The sequence below is a fragment of the Diadema antillarum genome, unplaced genomic scaffold, assembly GCF_040938485.1.
Source record: "Diadema antillarum isolate AM-2024a unplaced genomic scaffold, OU_Dant_1.0 seq00000637_RagTag, whole genome shotgun sequence".
NCBI classification, from domain to species: Eukaryota; Metazoa; Echinodermata; class Echinoidea; order Diadematoida; family Diadematidae; genus Diadema; species Diadema antillarum.
In genome coordinates, this window is record NW_027271554.1 from 223,782 (window position 1) to 246,235 (window position 22,454).

Here is a 22,454-nt window from a genome sequence, read left to right on the forward strand (position 1 = left end):
AGATAGAGATCAGCCGATGTGCAACCCTCCCAACACAAAATATGCAACATACAATGGAGTGAGATGGAGACTGACCACTTCAACATTTTTTATGCACTTTTCTTTGTGTGGGTGCTCTGATGAGGTCACCAATGGACAGCAAGAATTTTTGTTTGTTTGAACTACAGGGGACAAGGAGGAAGACAGTGATTAGTGGACCGAGGGGCTCCCATCACGACAATGTGAACCCTCTATCGCTACTCGATTGCACTCACTTGCTCCTCCTCCCCATCCTCTCTCCCCGGCGACTGGCTAGCCTCTGGTGCCCCGCCCTCAACGCCCTCAACGCCACTGCCACCACGGCTGACGCCAGCCAAGGCATCACCATTCACACCATCATCAACACCACTGTCATTACTATCACCTAAACCATCATTCCTTTCAGGAAGGGCATCTTCACCCTCTCCTCCATCAGCGTTTGCTGGAGGAATGTCTTCTACCACTTTAGGAGCATCGTCTTGACCATCACCAAGATTATGATCATTGTCAACTGCCGAAGGAGCATCATCCCTTTCAGGAAGGGCATCCCCACCACCACCTCCTCCATCAGCAGTTGCTGGAGGAATCTCTTCTGCCACCTCAGGGGCATTGGCTTGACCATCACCAAGATTATCATCATTATCAACTGCCGAAGGAGCATCATCCCTTTCAGGAAGGGCATCCTCATCACCGCCTCCTTCATAAGGGGTTGCTGGAGGAATCTCTTCTGCCACCTCAGGGGCATTGGCTGGACCATCACCAAGATTATCATCATTATCAACTGCCAAAGGAGCATCATCCCTTTGAGGAAGGGCATCTTCACCACTACCTCCGTCAACAGGGGTTGCTGGAGGAATCTCTTCTGCCACCCCGGGGGTATTGTCTTGACCGTCGCCAAGATTGCCATCAACTGCTGAAGGAGCATCATCCCTTTGAGGAAGGGCATCCTCACCACCGCCTCCTTCATAAGGGGTTGCTGGAGGAATCTCTTCTGCCACCTCAGGGGCATTGTCTTGGCCATCACCAAGATCACCACTGGAAAGAGCACCATCCCTTTCAGGAAGAGCAACTTCTCCAGCATCTTCAACATCAGCAGTTGCTGGAGGAATCTCTTCTGATACCTCAGGGGCATTATCTTGATCATCACCAAGAGTACCATTATTATCAACAGCAGAAGGAGCATCATCCCTTTCTGGAAGGGCATCCTCATCACCACCTCCTCCACCAGCTGTTGCTTGAGGAATCTCCTCTGCCACCTCAGGGGCATCGTCTTGGCCATCACCAAGATCACCATTGGAAAGAGCACCATCTATTTCAGGAAGAGCAGCTTCTTCAGCATCTTCATGGTCAGCGGATGCTGGAGGAATCTCTTCTGATACCTCAGGGGCATTGTCTTGATCATCACCAAGATTAACATCATCATCAACTACTGCAGGAGAATCAACCCTTTCAGGAAGAGCAGATTCACCAGCACCTTCACCATCAGTGGTTGCCGGAGGAATCTCGTCTGCCACCTCGGCAGGATTGCCTTGATCATCATCAGGATCCCCGTCATTATTGACAGCAGAAAGAGCAGCAACAAGATCATCGGAAAGTTCAACGGGACTACGCTGAACAAGTGGAGCATCATAGTCATCAGCGGGAAGTGCTTCTTCCTGAATTTCATCACTGGCATCACCTGGGTTTCCTGCTGGAGGACTTTGCCGTGATTCTGGAAGAACACCATCATCAGGATTTGTGGGAAGTGCTTCCTGAACCTCATCACCAGCACTGCCACCAATGTCATTACCACCACTTTGTGGTGGAGATGGAGGAATTTCTTGTGGCACTTCAGAATCACCAACAATGCTAGGATTACCCTCCAAGTTTTCTACTGGTGGAAGGTTAATATCTTCTTCCACTTCAACATCAACACCACCACCATCTGGTGCAACGTTTGCAACTTGAGTTGGTACCGATTCCTCCTCCAATCTTACATCCCTACTGGCAGCATCATCCTTGATGACATCAGCCAGTGCAGAGGGTGCAAGATCTTCTGGTTGCTCAGTGGCATCACCAATATTGTCATCAGGAACAACATCACCAGCAGGGCTTGCTGGTGATTGTTCTGCTTCTGCTACCTTAGCAACATCATCAGTATTGATTTCATGAGCATCATCATGACCATGAGGATCAGGAGGAGGTAATTCCTCTGATATTTCCTCGTCAACTTCATCTCCGAGTCCATCATCAACATTATCAGCCGGAGGCAAGGGTAAGTCTTCCTGGATCTCTTCAACACTATCATTGGGAGCAACATTGCTATTCTCAATAGGGACAGCAGGCAATTCTTCCTGTACCTCATCAACACCATCGCGACCATCAACACCATTTTCATCATCGCCGGGCGGGGCAGTGGGGATGTCTTCTGGGACCACGCCATCATCATCACCAGCAGCATCAGCACCACCATCATTGGTGACCTCCAGTGCAGCGGGGATCTCTTCTGGTACCTCGTCTCTCGTGTCTGCCTCATATTGGTTGACTGCCTCCTGATCCGGGTCTTGGCCGAGATCTTGAGGAGGTGCAGGAGCTTCCTGGAATGCCTCTTGTGGGATGGGGTCTTGATCTGTAAAAAGTAAGAAGCAAAGTAATTGATATTAAGATCGGTTGGGATGAATGAATCCTCCACTTTACATGTTTCATTCACTTAAATTTTCAGTAAATATTGTGGTACAGTTCTCAAATCTTGTCTGTTGTCCTTTTGAAACTCTGCTAGACCAAATGAAACCTTGAGGAGAGTCTCAACACAAGAGTACCTTGACATTCTGTTGAGACCAATATCACTTCTGTTGTACATGTGATCACTATACCACAAATGAAACATCTATGTAGTCAGGCAAGAAGAGTGCACGTCCATCCACTCCCATTACCAAGCCCTAGTAGCATTTTGTCATGAAACATCTGATCAAGAATATATGACGCATGCTTTTGAAAACCTCTGTAGGTGTAAGAGATGCATCAGTATTTATGAATAAGTGAGCTGAAGTGCCCAGAAAGGTAACAGACAGACAACTTTAAAAATGTCAGAGAAAAGATTGCTTGTAAAAAAAACAACAAACAAAAACAAAACAACAAACAAACCCCCCCAAAAAAGCCATGGACAGAAAGAAGAATACATGTGAAAGTGCTACATTTACACACAAGACACCCCAAGGGAGATGACATGCCATTTATACCAAATTATTAGTAGGTTTTGTTTTTGATGAGAGGAAAATCCTCAAGAGGGGTGCAGTTGAAACATTGTAACAACAAAATTTGATCCAATTAAAAAAAAAACAGTCTGTCTCTAATGGTAAATCATCCATGTTGTAAAAAATACTCTCAGTGAAAGTGATATATCGATTATTATACATCTAATGTTATTGGCTTAGCACATGGCGAGTCGCTTTCAAGTTCCCGCTGAGCTTGGCACACACTCAAGGCCATCATAATTACAGATGTATAACCCTCAGCTACCAATTAGCTAAACCTGACCATGAATGAAAGCCAGACCCTTACATATAATTACAGGTGTTAAGTGCATCATCTTTTTTTTTTTTTTTTTTTTTTTGGGGGGGGGGGGGGAGAGATGATATCCTTTTGTTAATAAACTCTGGAATGTTACACCAGCGAATATAGTACTTAGGAAGAAATTGCACTGAAAGACACAATCTCAGATGGAACAAAAGGGAAACTCAATCCTTTAATCGCCTCACATACTCCTTCCAAAATTTAGTACATCAATCAAAGTGAGATACTTACTGGCATTGGCCAAGTCTTCCTCGTCTTCAATCTCCTCAGCGGCGACCTGGTCGATGGGGAGGTCGACCACGGTCTCCCTCGTCTCCTGGACCTCGGTGGCGCCCTGGGTCTCGTCCCTTTCCTCCTTGGCTTTGAAAACACCGTTGGGATCTTGGTTGGAAGAGAAGAAAGCATGTGTAATTAAACCCTTTCTGTGCCGATTAGCTAAATGTGCACAAATTCCACACACAAATCTCTGCACAAGAAAATTATTGTTGCACACAGAAGATTAAATGGTTTTTTTTTTGGTCATTTATTGAAAACAGTAAATACAATTGTACAAGTTGCTGTGTGCACGGAGTATATGCAGGGATGGCGACCTTGCAAACAGCACTGCAGTATACTGAGGGATGAGACAGCCTGTTTTTGTTAGAAAACAGTATTTCTACCTTTCCTGCAATAGACATGCCTAGTATTACAATTTGGGAAAAATTGTATTTTTCATGAAATCTGCAGGATTTTTTTTTTCTTAAAAATAAAAATACAGCCAGAAGAAAAAAAGTAACAGCTGACATATCTGAGATATCTGGTTACAACAGAATGACCAAAAAACTTATTACATTAGATTCTCAGCTAAAAGAAAATTTATAAAATAAAATAAAATCAAAACAAAACAATAATTAGACAGACATGAAGGCAAGAGATCATGAAAAAATTGAAGAAAAATCAAATCAAATCAGACAGAAAAATTAATAAAGAAAATGACAGAACAGGTACTGAGGAAAATATGACAGTCCAAAACAGCAAACAAACAAACAAAAAACCACGTTCACAATGAGGGAGATTTACATGTAGCACGATTGTAACCAAGCCCCCAACTTTCATGTTGTATCATTCATGTCATTCCGCTTGCCTCTCCCACTCTCAAATATAATTTTCCCAATTATCACTGCCCCATCGTGTGCCTGAACATCACGCAGTGCTCATTATTCTGCTTATTATCACAATATTATGATAAAAAATGAATTGGATGACACAGTCTGATGAGTGCATGATGAGGTGCACTGCTCCAATCACCTTTATCACCCAGCTTTCCAATGTCAATTACCGACCAGTTCGGCCAACCTCGCGCAAAAACACCCAACTCCCAAACATCATCAGCATCATGCCGGTTGCCCTGACGACGCAATTACATCCGGATGCTGGGCAAGATATGTCGCAGATACCATCGCGAGGAAATGGACATACATCATTTACTGTGATGACTTTGAGGGCAATTTGTCATCAACCTTCATGAGATTCTTTCGAAGCGCTTTTGTTGCTTCAAAACATGCAGCACTCACGACTAAAATGTATGATGAACAGCCACATCACGACAATGGTTTCAACGTGCTGATGAGATATAGAAAATTGACAAGTGATGAGAGCACTTTCACTTCCTGTTCAATGACCTTTATGGTACGAGATAATGTTGGATACACAATCGACTCAGCCCTTACAGAAGTCTTTCTTCTCAAAAACTTCCTTTATACCAATTGCTTAATATTCTAACCCTTAGTTCATACATTCAAGAGTGGCTAGTTGAAAGTAATACAAATCGTGATCTTAGGCTTTCTAGGCACAGATCCACGAGGACTGATGTCATCACTGACAAGGGTCAGGGATCAGGCTTACTTTTTCAGATAAAAATTCCTTTTTCTTTTGGTTGGGTCTGCACATCTTTCCTCTGTTTTTTTGTTTGTTTTTTTAATAGGAAAGATTTTGAGGTATTTTACGTACAGCTAGAGTAGGAGAAATTTGGGGTCATGACATTTACTCCCGCGACAATTTCTCCGGTCTTATTTTCTCCAGGGATTTAGTGTTAGGGTTGGGGTTGTGATAGGGTTTTAGATTTAGTTTGATGTGAGGATTTGGAGTAGAGTTATGTTTGTAGGTAGAATTTATGTTGAGCTTAGCATGCAGATATTTCATGGGCGCAATTGTCGCAGGAGCAAATGTCATGGAACCAAGAAATTCAAAGTTGAGCAGGAGATTTTGAGACCTGAAAGCGGGTGAGTCGGAGTCTCCGTCTTACCGTCAGAGAAGTCGAGGCTGTCCTTGTGCTCCTTCTCACGGCTCCGCTTCACCATCATGGGCTTGGAGTGGAAGACCTCCTCCGCCTCCCTCTGCTCCGGCGTCTTCTCCGACTTCTTCTTCTTGGGCGGCTTTGGGGCCATCGTGGGGGGCTTCGGCGCCTCCTTGGAGTCCGGCTTGCTGGTCTTGGGCGACTCCGCCTCCTGATCTGGTTTCTGCGAGACAGAGAGAAGGACAAGGGATTATAGATATTAAAGATGAATAAAAAAAATATGATACTGCAAAAGCAGAAATATTGTGCCAGTAATTTTTGCACTCAGCTGGGTAGGATGAATTTCACATGGTTTCAATTTCGCGGATTGTCACAACAACTGGGCGAGCACTTACACTGTAAAACAGCTCCCACTACCCAGCAGTTAGGGGCTTTGGTAGGTAACCACTCCCCATTGCGACATGGAATTCACTCACACTAGAGGACTAGTGAACATGAAGGAAAACTGCAAATCACATAATAGAAATAAGCATACTGTCACAATATGCTTACCTTGCATTCAAAGATACAAAACGACATTGATAAAACAAGCAAAAATTAATGCTTTTTATCTATGCACTTGGAGTGTTCACGAGACAGTTACTTACTGGTCGAGGTGGTTTCGGCTTTAATGGCGGCCTTGTTATCCTCCTTTTCATTGTCGGTCTGCGGAGAGCAAAAATGGCATCGACAAAAAAAGTAAATTAGTGTTTTTGCAAAGTTGTAAAATACGAAATATGCACAGAAGATGAACCTTATTTATATGTACTAATCAAGAATGATATTAATCATAACAATGATCATAGACGAAATCCTCCCCTTGCTTCATTACAGTATGTTACTAAAATCTGGAAATATTAATTAGTCAAAGCATAAAGAAAAGAGAATGCCTTCCTAAATTTTGTAATATTTCAATACATCTCCCCTATTCTAGCATCTGCAATTACTAGTCAAGAGTAAAAGAATATCCTGCTAGTTGAATACGATCTTATTTCTGCCAAAGCATAAGTACTTGGACCCTATCAAAATAGCCAATCATGCCTATGTGATTGAGGGAAATAGGTAAAGTGCTCTACAGTCCATTCTGTTAATCTTTTTAATCAGCCAATCAGTGGTTGTGGTAACAGTGTAAAGTCTGCCATGTCGTGTATCCTTTGCTGATCAAATTGTTCAAGGAGCAAAAAATAAATTATGGCAACCACAAGAACATTTATGACAATGATAATTAGTATAGCTGAGGTCAGTCAACGTAAAGGCTCTTGGGCAGATGCTTTTGTAAGTTGTTGGCTAATTTCATCAGCTAATAAACTGTTTCATCTCAACTTCCCATTTGTTAACCGTATGCAAAATTGGGGTAGGGGTGGAGAAGCATACTTCATTTCATGTAATCTCCCAGATAGTAATTTGACCGATGGGATTTATAGTTAATGCGCCGTGCATGAAACATAATAACTATTTCGTACTGTAAGCCCATTCCCCCACTTCCCTAAATCCCACAGTGGGATAGAGAGGTATTCACTGCTAGTTATTTAGCTGCTGCTATAGCAACAGGAGAGCCCCTGTCAACACAGGGCATTTCATCATAGGGTATCAAAAAAGGATAATGTCACAGCAATTGTTTTGTGAGGTCTCCTGGTTGTTGCTATTGTAGGGCTTTTTTTTCTCTTTATTTCACTGTTAGTATCTATTACAAAGTACAAACATTATACACACATATAAGTAATGCAGACAAATGTACCAGCCACCATCCGGTAGGCATTTGTGAGAGACGCAAGGTTAACATTATCAGAATTAATGCCTGAATAGTTTGCAAACAAACAACACTTTGAGCATGCAGCAGAGAAGACCTATACTGCCCAACACCACTGCATCTAATCTGATCTGCTGCCCGAACCATGTTTTCTTGATCGGGTGCCTATTGCCAAAGCTATTTTACAGCTTCAGCCTAAAGGGCAGCGTGTTGATTACACTTTGATATAGAGAAGAAGTCCTTGAGAGAAAGGAGTAGAAATCCTACAAGTGACTGGAATAATGCTGGCTTGTGAATCCTCTTTCATCTACGAGAACATCCTATGGTATCCAAGCACCACACAATACATTTCAGCTGAAGCTACAGCCTCTAGGTCCCTTCGTTCCACCTCCCCCACCCCCAAGCACCCCTTATTCAACAGACCAGCAGCGGGCCGCAATTTTACTGCATCTCAGTACTCCATGAGTGCTGTGTATATTTTCAGGAGAGAAAAACTCACCTGTTTCTCTGCATTTTTTCTTCTGGTGCCTTCAAGAAACAAAATATCCTCTACGAAAATGAATGTATACCTGGTCTTCAATCATAGCTTCATCTTCATAAATACAGGACATGCGCTACCTCCTTTAGAAGGCAAAGGAATAATATTCCCACGATCATATGTCAGTCACAAGTCAACGAAACATGTCCTTTTCATGTTATCATAAAAACAATGAAATGTTCTGGAATTATCTTCATTTTCGGAAAATTTTACAAATTCACAACTTTTGAATGGATGTGCAGATTTTCATCAAACTTCACTGACGTGTTCTTTAACTATTTCTGTTTTTGTTGCCGAATCCACATACACCTTAACCCACTGAGGAGTCGTCCAAGGTATACTCGGGCAGGGGTCTATGGGGAAAAATGCGTGTTGTAGCAAAAGCAGTCCTTCCTCAGCAGGTTATTAAAAAGGCCATCATTGCTCTCAGAAATCCTGGTGATGGTACTCACCTGATAGCTCTTGGAGAGATGATCTCCCCATCCTTGGGGTAGGGGACTTTCTTGAAGGCTTCGCGCCCGCAGGCGACATAGAACTGGTGGTCCTCAAACTCCTCGGGCCCTTGCAGCTGGCGGCCGTCCAGCGCGTGTAACCTGCAGGTGATGGAGAAGAAGCATATCAGTGTGTTGTTAGAGGTCGTTATCGTGGCAACATGGAGACGGAGGCATGTAGGAGAACTACACAGAGGGGAGGAAGGAATCCACACCTCCGACTGCCCATGACAACTGTTAAGCTGCGTTTACGCCATGTTCCTGGCGGCCACGGCAGCCCCATTTGCCTGTAACGTAGTGCGCCATGGGTAGATGAGACATTCTGTTTTCCCCCCTTTGCATTCCAGTCTTGTTCATTCCAGTCCTCACCCCGGTGAACATACAGCTATCAGACGCTGTTTTCACAGCATCTGGTCAGGCTAGACTATCAATATTTTCAATCGCGTCCCGCAACGGACAGCTCCCAGTTTTGTTACCTGCCACCCCGTTTCGTTGCGTTCACCCCACTTTATCACTGCATACAAGATTCCTCATTAGCACTGGGACTGTCGCGGCAGATTTTTTCGCAGTCTAAAAATCTCACACGGCATCTACGGCAATCACGGCCTGTCGCGTTCGTCAATCACGTCTCACCCCGTTCTTTCAAGTCCATCCCATTTTGTCCACGGTGGCTGGAAACAGGGCTGCTGTGGTTGCCAGGAACATGGTATAAACGCAGCTTTAGCATGGCCAGACCATTGTCAGGGAAATTTCCACACTACGGTGCCTCTATACACTTGCACATCCTATTGGATCAGTTTGTTCAGGATCCTTGACCAAATAGCTTTTACCCGGATGAAAATTAGAAATAAAGAAAACCATTTGACAATATGGTTCCAGTGCAATGACTTTTCTTATAAATGAATGTGTGCCTGTGTGTGTGACTGTCTGTCCAAGTAAAACAGCTCCCTTCTTTTTCCAACAAATGTTACAATATCATCAAATATATAATTTGTTTTTGCGATCTTACTAATAAGATGAATTAAATCGTGATACAATATCAATCTTTTTGTTTTTGTTTGTAGAAGTTTACCAAATAGAAAAGGAAAGTTGTACCCTGTTTTGAATAGATCAAACCTCGTGACAGTATGTGCTGAAAACAAACAAAAAGCTACAACTACAATAGGTAGCATTTGTTCCACTTCACAAGTTAAATTCCCCTCCAAGTTTACTATTCCCAATGTAAACTCTCACTATTGTCGCTCCTGCTTTCAACACACCTCTAATTCCGGACTCGATCGTTATTCACTATGAAGGGCATTACGCATTGCTGATTGTGCATGCTTCCTTGCAGATACATTATAGAGTCTCTTTTATGTACAGTCTTAGATTCGATGGCATAGCAACAATGATAATCAAGTTAAAGGGGGGCGGTAAGAAATGCAACCTTTCAAGAACATGTTTGAATAGGATGCAGGAGGCTATTCAGATAACAGTGAGGAATGGTGGCATTTTTTCATTTTTTCATCCTGGTGTGAAAATTTACATTTCTGGAGGAGAGTGTGAGCTTTGAAATGGAGAGAGGGGGTACATGTACAGTAACTGTAATTGGGTTAGTTTAATTGAGATAATAATTTTGACCTTCCCACTTCTCTTTATGTATTAAATAACCCTAATTGAATTACATCAATGGACACACTACACAATATGGTGTCAATTCTAACAGGTCTGGCTACACACCTGCTGTACCATCAATGCAAATTGGGCTGTTCAAACGATAAAGCATTCTACATAAACACCAACGTAATATGATTTTAAAAGCATTGAACCACATACCTCCTAGCCTTGTTTTTAAATGTTCAAGAGTGTAATTAGGAGCTAGGAAGACCATTTTGCTTTGCCCATAATATCTCACTCATTCAAAACAACAACATGTAAGATTGTTGTTGTTCCATTTGGGATTTTTTTTCACGCAAACAAACAAGCATTTGTGACCTGTGAGTGGTCTACACTAAAAAATATGACACCAGAGAATCACATCTCATACAGTGTACATCAAATCTGGCTGTAGAATTCAGAGAACAGTGCATTGCTATCATCATCACCACCATCATCATCAAAAGACAGATCTGGCTTCCGATGTAAAAGTTACGACATTGCAGCGATGTTTTCCCCTGAAATCTCATGTGGTGTCTGGCTATTTTGCATGTACAGTATCTTCTGCATTTGTCTCTGCTGGTATTATAAACTTTATAGCCACAGGCTTGGAAACTAATTATCGATGATGATGGTAGCAGAAGATGAAAAAACTTGAAAATCTACCACGCTGGATTGGCACGGAGTTACCATGCACACAGACAACCATTTGAGTGAAGGTTCTCCATTTGTAATGGCCTTGTTCTATGGTGAAGGAGTAACCTCTGTAATCTATTACATAAATAAAAGATGCCCTAATTGATAATTGATGAGCTAATAGTGAGCTACTGGCTCCATTGTTTTATTGCCTGTTCTACGCCCATTAATGTCAACCTCTCACCAAAGTTGGTTTTCGACAACAGCTCTTAATTGTCAGAACTTTGTGGGCACTCGCATGATAAATCAATTTGGATAAAAGCCTTCCACATCATCACTTTTGTACCCTGACAGTAGTGGAATATTGGATTCTACTTTATTTGAAACTCTGCATAATTGACGTTTTCATATAACAGCATGAGAAAAACATTCAGTGAGTGATAGAGCCCTTTCACAAAAGGGGCGTTAATTGTTACCAACTACGAATTCTACGAATGGTATGACACTATACAACTGTAATCCATGACTGAATCTCAAATTATAAAGCAAAAGTAATAACATCTTGAGCGATTGAATGATAATTAATCAGACTTCAAGAATTAGAGGATGCTTGCAATACAAAAAAGAAAGGGGAAAGCTTGAATCTAACACTACCGTGATCTATCAAGTTGTACACATTTGCACATCTATACTGTACGCAGCCTTTCAAAACAGACTCACAAAATGTATAAAATGCAATTTCTTGTCAAAGTACACAAATGTCAGATTGGTAAATGATGCAACATTTGAAACATCATAAGGGAGGGCTTATACAGAAGTGATACATGGGGTGATACCATTTGCACCAGACACAGACATTCATGTACATTGTACATGGAGCACCGCATAGATTCTTTTTCTCACAATTTGCATACAATATCACATAAGACATCTCTACTCCTGCCCCGCCCTTGCATTCCTCCCTACAGCAACAACTGCAGGCACGGCATCCCAATGAATAAAAGAGGACTCCATTCCGTTCATCCCCACCTGCAACTTTCCGTTGCCAAGCAACGCAGACATCAAATTCCTTGCACCAACCCGATTCTCCTTAAAATTTCATTACCGAGATGGAATATCGTGAGCATTCTTCATCTAGGGTCCAAAAGTCATAGCGATGGGGGAGCTGTCACCGATATTATTATTATTATTTTTTTTTTTTGTAAGAGGTGAACAATCACCCAGTATCAGTTGAGGTCTAAGATGCTTGTCTTGACATGAAAAAAGAAGAAGAAAGAAACCAAAACAACTGCACTGAATTGAGCTTTATTGGAAAAAGAAGAAAGCGCACACATACAGTATAATGTACAAACAAATTTACGGAATTTGGTATGTACTTACTTCCATACTGCTCCTGTGAGAATGTTGACCTTTCGTGTGACCTCGTTGAGTACGACATCATAATTCTTCAGCATGAACTTTGTGAAGAGGATCTTGACTGCTGGGCTGTTGGCATCGCCGTTGCGAAAAACACTACAGGGTAATAGGGCAATGAGGGTAAGAAAGCTGTATACACTAAAGGACAAGTTCACCTTCATAGACATGTGGGTTGAATGAATGCAGCAATATTAGTAGAACACATCAGTGAGAGTTTGAGCAAAATCGGACAATCCGTTCAAAAGTTATGAATTTTTGAAGTTTCTGCTCAGTCATGGCTAGATGAAAAGACTACTATAGCTTGTGATGTCACATGAGCACAACGATATAAAGAAAATTCAACATATTTCCATTTTTCTCGCATAACAAAAGAACACTCGACTTCTTTCTTTCAGAAGGCATGGGGAATGATATTACCCTTAACATACGTCAATAGCAAGTCGAAGAAATGGGCACTTTATTAAAAAAGTACAGTTTTGTGAAATTCTCCTTTTTAATATTTTCCTTATATAGTTGTATGCATGTGACATCATACACTGTAGTAGTCTTCTCTTCCAGCAGTGACTGCGCAGATACTTAAAATATTCGTAACTTTTGAACAGATTGTCCAATTTTCCTCAAACTTTCACTGATGTGTTCTACTATTATACTGCTGCATTCTCTCAATCCTTATGTATCTCCATGCATGAAGGTGGACTTGTCCTTTAACATATGAACAATCAATAAAAACAAACAACAATTTACACTGATCTATAGAACTGTATGTCCTCTGGTTCTGGACACGTTTCATGAGTTTTGAGCCCTGACAAGTTGTCAGTCTCTGACAATTTCAGTAAAAATCCCTGGTTTTGATTGGCTGAAAAGCTCTGGTCACTGACTGTTACCATGGTGACTGTCAGAGATTGACAATTTGTTAGGGAGCTGACAACTTTCATGAAACGGTGCCCAGATGTCCCTTTTCCTATGGTGGTATCCACTACAGAAGCAGAATTAGACTGCAAGTAATATTTCAATCTGAACTTGATTTGATGAAATATCAAGCAAAAGGAAACAAATTATCATTCGAGTAGCAGAGCAAACAAGATATTTCAAAAGACTCCAATAGAGTCTGACCATCAGACATACAAAAAGACATACTCTGACAAACAGAAAGGGGAAGTTTCATCAAAATTGGACAAAAAATGCAAAAGTTATGGTACCTTTAAAGTTCCACATGTCTTCGCTGAATAGACACAAATCAGAAGGGACGATGATGTCATTATCTCACAACTCTCTATCCAATGGGAGACTAGTTCAGTGATGACATCATCAATGCTTCTGATTTGAATTTAGTGGTTGCAAATGATATCTCTGAATTGTTGAATGTCTGGGAACCTTTAAAACAGCTTACACACAAAATGTAACTTCTTATTCCAGGTCTGATCTTGATGATGCCTGTATCATTCTGTATATTATATCTAATTTTATTTTATCCATTTAAGCTCACTTAAAATAGGAGCAAAGAAAGTTTGAAGAGTAAAGTTTGGCCACACTTACTAGATGACTTTGCTGCCGACAGATATCGCCGCCCGCCGACATCTTGCCGATACCTTGAGCCTGCTGTGCTTCACAGGTTGGATGGGTGGAAGCTGAGGAAGAAACACAATCACACAATTGAAGAATGAAAAACAAAGAAAGATACACAATACGACATATCATTTCAAATAGGTATACCAGTATGTGTGTATATCAGTTGTTTTGAGATAGATGCTGTCAAGAATTACGATATGAAGTACATGTGAACTACACTCACTGTTCATCAGTGAAGAATTGATGCAAAAGAGAAAAGGGGGAAAAGTAATGGTCATTGCACTTATGCATTGAAATTGACACAGCCTTCATGCGATGCCTCAAATTTGATTCATGAAATTCAAATATGAAATGTCACCATTGCAGATTTTTTTGACAACAGACACTTCATATAAACCTGGAGGGTAGCTGAAAGGCACCCAGGCATAAAAAAAAATACAAACAAATAAAACCTCACATTGATGCAATAGCTTAACATTCTTCTACACTGAAATGAATCAGTTTTGATGCAGAGTCTGATAATTTCATACAAGATCGGTGCTGCAGTGAGTTTGGCAGTAAAACATCTGTTAACACGCTCCAGAGATATCTCCCTCACTAAAATTTCTGTTCATACCGCAAACGGCAGCACTGAACATCAAGACACATTTATCGCAAGCTGAGCATGCTACGTTAAGCTTGACAAAGTTATCATGTCATTCCAAAGATACCTTCAGTAAGTCCACATCCATGGCCACTGAAGCATTAAATACAACTATGAAAGTATCTCCCAGAACAAGATTTCCTCAAAAGCTCCGGTGAGATGACACCTATGGCGAGATGGGAATCGCTACATTGAGCAGATTCCGCATTGAGCAGATTGCCGATGAAGAGCCTGAAAGCACAGGACATCAACGCAGTCAAGTGCAAATCTGAGAAATGACCGCCGAGCTGAGAGATGGAGGGTGGACATAAATCTATTTTGCGCCAAGGCCATCCACTTTCCTCTGTGCGCATCAAGCTGCCTAGCAGTCACTTCTCTGCCCTAATGAGAGCTAAGTACTCGGCCGGTTTTTCTCTCATTTTTTCTATCCATCTCTTCTCTCTCATCCAACGGCAATTAGAGCAGAACTAGAAAGTTTATCACACCCGCACGACACCAACGATAAATTGCCAATTATATCCCTCTCCCGTTCTACCGGTTAGTGTGAAAGGCTCATTATAAACTTCCCATCTATTTCATTTCCTCCGGGACTTTGCAAAAGACAGATGGTACTGAAAGTTGACGTTTCCCAGTTGTACGAACGGACAAGTGGGTGGGGAAGGGGTGAGGGTGGATGGGGAAGGGGTAAGGGTGGGGTGGGGAGAAACTGGGGTAGCGTAGAAAGGGGGACAGGGAAGGATTAGAAAGAGCAAGTTGACACTACTTGAATATCTGTCACATTGAAGCTATTGACATGGAGACACTATTAATAGCTAGAGAGCACTTGGGGCGTCTCTGTTCATACAGAAAATCACCTGCCATCAAATGGACGATGATAATAGCAATATGAATAGCTGCCCAAACTGGGGTGTAAACCAAAGAGGTGAGCTGCTCATTTGTGCCTCTTGCTGACTGGAGCACAGGAGCATTTAATACAGAATGGCCACGGCATGAGGGCTGACGGTAGATACAAAAAAAAAAAAAGAAAAGTAAGAAAATTCTCTATTCATCTGCCGCGAAACCAGATAATGGATGCTCTACACTTCCCACCTGCTACGGGATTCCTTATATATTCTGCAGTGGCACTCCTGCATGTTTATTATCATCGCCATGGCGACAGGTTTCACCCCATTGTTTGGTAAGTCACGGCCGGCGTACACAGAGTGCAATCCAATGCCCGGCTCCGAATCTTGATATCGACAGCCCGCCTCACGACTTGCAATTCAAGGGAGCACCAGTCATTACATGAACTATAAAAGACTTTCGATATAATTATCTCCTCGAGGACATTTGATTAAAGGGATGGTACAGTATTGGTTGAGGTGAAAATTCAGCTTTTAACTTTTTGCAAGATACTGTATGTAAAAAAACACTTTACGAAATGTTAAAAAGCATACAATTCTAAAAGAAATTCAAAGTTTATTTGATGAGAATTGGTTTTGAAATTGCTGAGATATACATAGTTTAAAAAAAAAATAAAGTAAAACAAAGCAGTCCTAATAAGAGGTGGTCCCAACTTTTATTAGGATCTCTTGGTTTTGGATAGAAAGCCATTACAAAACAAATTTTCATTAAATAAACATTGAATTCCTCTTAGAATTACATGCTCTTTCATATTTCATAAGAGTTTTGTCATTATCTAAAAAAAAAAAAAATCATCATCAAAAAACATTGGAGACCTCAAACCCCATCTCAACCGAAACTGTACCACCCCTTTAAACTGAAAAGACTCCCAACCCTGATATTATGCAGGGGGGATATTGTGAACTGCAGGAGAAAAAAAAAAATAAACAGTACATGAAAAAAGAAAAATTGGAGGAAAATACAATGTGTACTATGCACAATATTGCCTGCATTATGCTGACACTTCAGACTGGAAGGGCAAAGTTCATGTACATGTACACACATTCATTTCAATTCAACTCATTTTCTCAGCATAGAATTCAAGATATCAAACACATGACACGATTTGTCACTTCTTAATCTTAATCTATGATATCCTCCATGGATCTTTGCCACATCGTTGATTTTACGGGTCAAATCTGAATAAATTCTACATACAGGCTGTACATACACTGTACATAATGTATAGTACAATGTACACTATTGCACACCAGATGGCTGATGGCAATTACAGTGCAGATTGGCCACTCATGCTGTTTGCCAAGCAGCATAAAATACATATTGTGACCTGCATAGATTGAGTTAATTTCCAGATATATCTACAAATTAACTCAATCTATGGAAGAATATATGCATCATCCAGTGTTTTATAATGCACAAACAATGTATCATCATTATTTTTTAAGATACTGTTTTCCCATTTCTATGGTTTTCTCTTTTCTTTTCAGTCTTATCTGCTGTTAATACCTACAAACAGAGTTTTTGATTGTCTTGCAGTAAATGCCTGAAGTTGAGAAGTTTATAAACCCATCAGATTCTAGAAACACATTCTGTGGTTTGCTCTTGCATTTTTGCATAATTTTTTTTTTTAAACAATTCATTACCTCCATCAAGGAGGTTCAAATGTTTCTGCCTGCATTAAGTTTCTTCGTCTGCTTGTATAAAAAAATAAAAATAAATACAAAAATAAGAGTTGTCGTGGATTTGTATGAAATTTACAGAAAAGGTTGATAATGACCCAAGGAACAGATGAATATATTTTGGTAGTGATTCAGATCACCATCTGGATCCAGGAGCTTTTTTTTTTCTTCCTTTCTATTTTTGCTTTGTAATATTGAAGGATTTGTTTATCATGGGCAAATGGGGCTTTAGCTACCTTTATCTGCAAACATAACTTGTCACAGTAGAATGGATGCAGCATGGATCATGTACCTATACAGTAGTACTGTAAGAATTCAATGAAGGCTGTGTTATATTGTACCCACACATAATGTAAATTAAACCTCAACCAGAAAAAGAAACCACCACCGCATCCCATGAATAATTCACATGCCATTGAAAGGCATTGATGTATGGGTTTATAATCAAAATCTTCCCCCCTTAATTGACGAGGTATTGATTTTTATGCCGAGGACACTCACAACGTGCCTTGCGTTTTACCACGAGGATATCATTTATCATCATACGCATTGTACACAAAGTCAATATTTCTCCCATCTGTGGCAGATAAATCAATAATCATTCTATTCAAAATTTCTTTTTTTTTTCTTTTTCTCAGCATTCATACAGTTACAGTCAAATGGCATAGTACAGTTGTTACATGTAAGTGCCTCAATTTGTACATTGTATCCAGCATATAGTGTAGCTCAAGGCATGACAAATATCACTAAAGTTATATTTCTATACAATTGTTATCAAAGATGGCATGCTACATGTACATAATGTGTTGAAGCTGTTGTGAATGTATACATCAAAGACAATAGTAACTTTTAGTTGCTGTTTTGTTTTCCTTACTATAGACCTGTATTACTGCTAGTATTTATAAGGAATCAAGCAAACATTTGCAATTTAAGCAAATAATTAAACAATGTACATGTATAGTCAAAATGACTGAAAGGAAAAATTTGACAGAGTGTTTGTTTATGTGTACTGGTAGGCCATCTTTCTAAAAATTACTGGTACAAACTATCAATTTTGTACACATTGTACCCATGATTATAAACAGCACATGAACATGTATCATCAGAGGATTAATGCATCATAAAATGTGTTTTTGATGATTCATAGACAATGCAGAGAAAATATGATAACAAGGAACAATTACAGGATGTCCTACATTTATCATAATCTCAAAGAGACTCAGTATACAAATAATTATTGCGCTGTTGCTGTATCACACAGTAGTTCAGGGCATCTATAAATCTAATACAAATATCAGTCCCTTCTACAATAAAGCCACAATTTAACATTTGGAGCAGTGATTACAAAAATGTTCAAATTATCAAATTTGATATAGTTCAGTTGTATCACAAACACCCTACACAATGTACGGTTTAAAACATTTGCAATACAAGTACAATACTGCAAATATACATGTAGAGCGATATCACTAGTTTCCTCAATAAATCGTCATGGTGACGGTACTGTATATCCTAGAAACAATTTTTAATAAAAACTTTTTTATATATATATAAATGTTAGCAAGGGGCTTTTAGTAACATCCTGGTCACTAGACAGAAAAATAAAATGAAAGTTACAGATCAAATTGGAGAAGATGAGATCAAACACTCCCATACATTTCTATCATGAAAGTTCTCTCCTCACACAAAAATATGCTTGAATATTACTACCTGTATATGTCAAGGTTGGTGTCTAATTTCATAATTACATCTTACAATAATTACAGCTCTCAAAACAATAGGTATAAACAAAACTACTAAAACCTTGAATGGCTAAGGCTATGGCTCAAGTGGTTGCTATGGTAAGCATCTATTGTTTACAGGGCAAGTCCAAGATAAGGTCCCCTCAGAAGGCAAAATTTCATCTTTGCTCAATATTGACATGTTTGGTATCATTTTGAAGCTTATGAGTTGAAGTTTTGATTTCCGTGGAGGAAAAAATGATATTATGTAAATTTATGCAAATTTCAAGGGCTTCATTTGCATAAATGTGAAACACAGCGTTACGTATGGGACATTTATGAAAATTCATATTAATTCAAAGGAAAGCAAATAATATTTGATTAATATGTGGACATAAGAAGTTCATCACATAGTTTAACTTGGTATGAAAATTTAGGGATTATGCAAATGATTATGCAAATTAGCTCGTGTCCTATCATGAGATGTCCCATACGTAACAAAATGAGGTCATTTTTTTAGGTTTATTCTGAAATTGCTAAGGTTATTTTAATGCCCTTTTGGAAAGTTCTAATTTATTGTTTAGAGAAATTAAATACCAGAGAAAAAAGAAAAAAAAGTAAAAGAAATATTGTTTATTAGGCATTGAAATAATGTTACGTGTGGGACAAATGCGTTACGTATGGGACATCCTCATACATATTGCATGTGAATGCATGTAGCTAGCTGGGAAGGTCTCTCAGTACACAAATGGTCAATCATCCTGAAGAAAGCATCCCAACATTGTAGCTACTTTTTGAGTTATAGACACTTGAAACAATACATGAACTTGACTGAACAATTTTCAGAAAGGGGGAGGGGAAAATGGCAAAATACACAATGAAAAATCAGCATTAAAGGGATGGTATAGTTTTTTGTAGAAATGGGGATTCAGTTTTCAACATTTAAAGAGATGATTGGAAACCAATTATATGAATTACTTAGGAGCATAAAATCCTAAGACTAGAGGAATTCAAAGTTTATGTGATGGAGATCCAATTTGAAATGGTTGCGATATATATAGAAAAAAAGATAAAATGTAAAATGATTTTTTTTTTTTATTGCAAGTTATACACAAATTGTCCTTATTCAGTTTCCAGTAGTAGCCACAACAAAATTCATGGGTATACATACTGAGGTGTGACTCGAATCAATGACCTGACTGCTAGACAGACATCATCGTCTACTCGATCACTGGGGTTCCACGCAGCAGGTATTGCTTATTTATTAAACTTAATATTTCTTGTGTCAAGTTGTTTTTTATTGAAACTAAATGGCAAACTGCCCTTCATCAATGGAAGTAAACACTTTAAACTACCAGGTATTCAATTTTTCAGTAGTAACTATCCTGATAAAAATAGGGCATACATACTCAGGTTGGTCATAAAAAATATAGAATATGATTGAATGTGATTATGATGGTAAATATCTGGGGAATATTGTTCCCTTGTCAATCTGGATCAGTATTTGAGTAATTTCAACTGATTCCACCTCAATAATTATACAAAAATTTGTTTATGGGTATTTTGCAAAATTATTTTGCAAAATACCCATAAACATGCTTCTCCACACACTTAACGAATGGGGGACAAAGGGCATGCATACCCAGGTTGGTCATAAAGATATAAAAATATGATTGAATATGATTATGATGGTGAATATTTGGGGAATATTGTTTCCTTGACAATCTGGATCAGTATTTGAGTAGTTTCAACTGATTCTACTTCAATGATTATGCAAAATACCCATAAACATGGTTCTTCACACACTAAATGAATGGGGGACAAACTGTCCCATACGTAACTGTCCCATACGTAACACGTCATGTCTGTCTTTAATTAGAACCTGTAATTAGAGCTTTTTGCCTGATGACATGAAACTTACCTGTGATAATCTTGAGTGTTGTGACTTTCATCACAGTAAGTTACAAGTTGTAGAATGATATACTTTCAGAGAGTTTTGAGGTTGAAAAAAATGTTCAAAAAAACAAAATTTTTCTGGTCCCATACGTAACGGCACATATTTTCTCTTCTAGAATATAATTGTCAAGGTAATTTTTCTCAATTTTTTACAAGATTATACTTCTCCTAGATATCAATCACCATGATGAAGTTCAATATGATCAAAGGCCATTAACACTATTTTTCAGGTCATAAAAGTCTCTGAATGTCCCATACGTAACGTGCGTGTTATCTTGGACTTGCCCATCAACATTGCAGATTTACAGTAGTAATACAACAAGTTTACCATGGTAGGTTGAGTCAAACTGAAGGTTGACACTTTTGCAATTGGCAAATTTGTTTGCTTGGTAAATTTGCTGGCTTGGTATTTTTTATTGAATTATACCCAGGACTTTGTCTGCAGAACAGAAGAGCCCTAATAGCTAGTCCATACTATGTAGCTGATGATCAGCTTATCTTTCAAGTTATGATCTTGGAATGTGCTTTAATAAGATGCAATAATACACAAATGTGTACATGCACATGTGCAAATGGCTGCAAAAAGAACAGGTTGTATGCTGCTGCTACCATACAGTGTACGTCTATAATTATTGTACATGTCTGTGCACAGCAGCTGCCATTCATATCAATTCCTTGGAAACAGCAATACAACGCACACATGGACTGAGTTCATTGAGAGATTTTTCCAATCTCATCAATAAAAAACAACAACAACAACAAAAACAGAAAGTTATTTGTGCCCATCCTTTGCCATGCCCCTTCCATAGAGGATCCCTGCTTTTTTAAATCAATGGGATAACAATGGTGCGAAAGAGGGGGACCACTATAGGCCCAATCTCCGGGGCATAAAGCCAGGGAGATGGGGCAACAATGGGCGAACACAAATTGGTGGGGACAGGGGATGAAAATCAATTAATCCCCGGCGACCGCAGTCCACGTCCCTAGCAACAAACACTGATCCGCAAAGCGTGGTCGGTAGGATAGGGACCTGCACACATGGTGGTAGTTTGGTGTCAGGAAATGAATCTTGAAATCACGCACCGGTTTGCCATACTGTATATGGAGGATTGTAAGGGCTGATTTTTCACTTTATTTTAGAAGAAAGAAATAAAACAGATTTTCTAGCAGATCTACAGACAGTAAAAGATACCTTTAGGGATGGTTTATTATATCATTGGTTACAAAGAAATTACACTGAATATGCATGCAATTCAATCATCATTCAACATCAATATCTCAACAAATGTGAAAAGATACCAAATCGTAACCTGCTTTACTGAGCATGTACGATTTCATACAGTCATAAACAACTAAAGTAGCTCGCTGTCAGACAATACATGTTCTATGATGTACTGGCTCAGCCATTTGCCACAAACCTAACAGTATATATAGACTTATTTCACCTGACAAGCAGCCTACAGTTGAGATATCAGCAAATTTTATTATCACTACATATCTGCGCACACAGAATGTTACCATGGAAACTGTCTCCTAACCATCCTGCATCTTTTCTACTCAGTCTCATAAAACATGGTTTCAACTACACTGTACCCCTAATCTAATAACAGTGCTTTCAACACTACAGTGTACA

At 39.6% G+C, this 22,454-nt stretch overlaps 1 protein-coding gene across 1 annotated transcript in view; it reads right to left on the bottom strand.

Annotated features, from left to right (window-relative positions):
* Positions 1-236: 236 nt before the first annotated feature.
* The window catches only part of LOC139736343 (uncharacterized), a 30,787-nt gene continuing 8,569 nt past the window's right edge, over positions 237-22,454 (bottom strand). Inside the window, exons 3-9 of the mRNA XM_071647099.1 lie at positions 13,887-13,978; positions 12,315-12,446; positions 8,625-8,765; positions 6,493-6,550; positions 5,855-6,068; positions 3,802-3,951; positions 237-2,626 (exon numbers count right to left, since the gene is read on the bottom strand). Coding sequence (XP_071503200.1) covers positions 237-2,626; positions 3,802-3,951; positions 5,855-6,068; positions 6,493-6,550; positions 8,625-8,765; positions 12,315-12,446; positions 13,887-13,978 — 3,177 coding nt within the window. The remainder of the gene's footprint in view (positions 2,627-3,801; positions 3,952-5,854; positions 6,069-6,492; positions 6,551-8,624; positions 8,766-12,314; positions 12,447-13,886; positions 13,979-22,454) is intronic.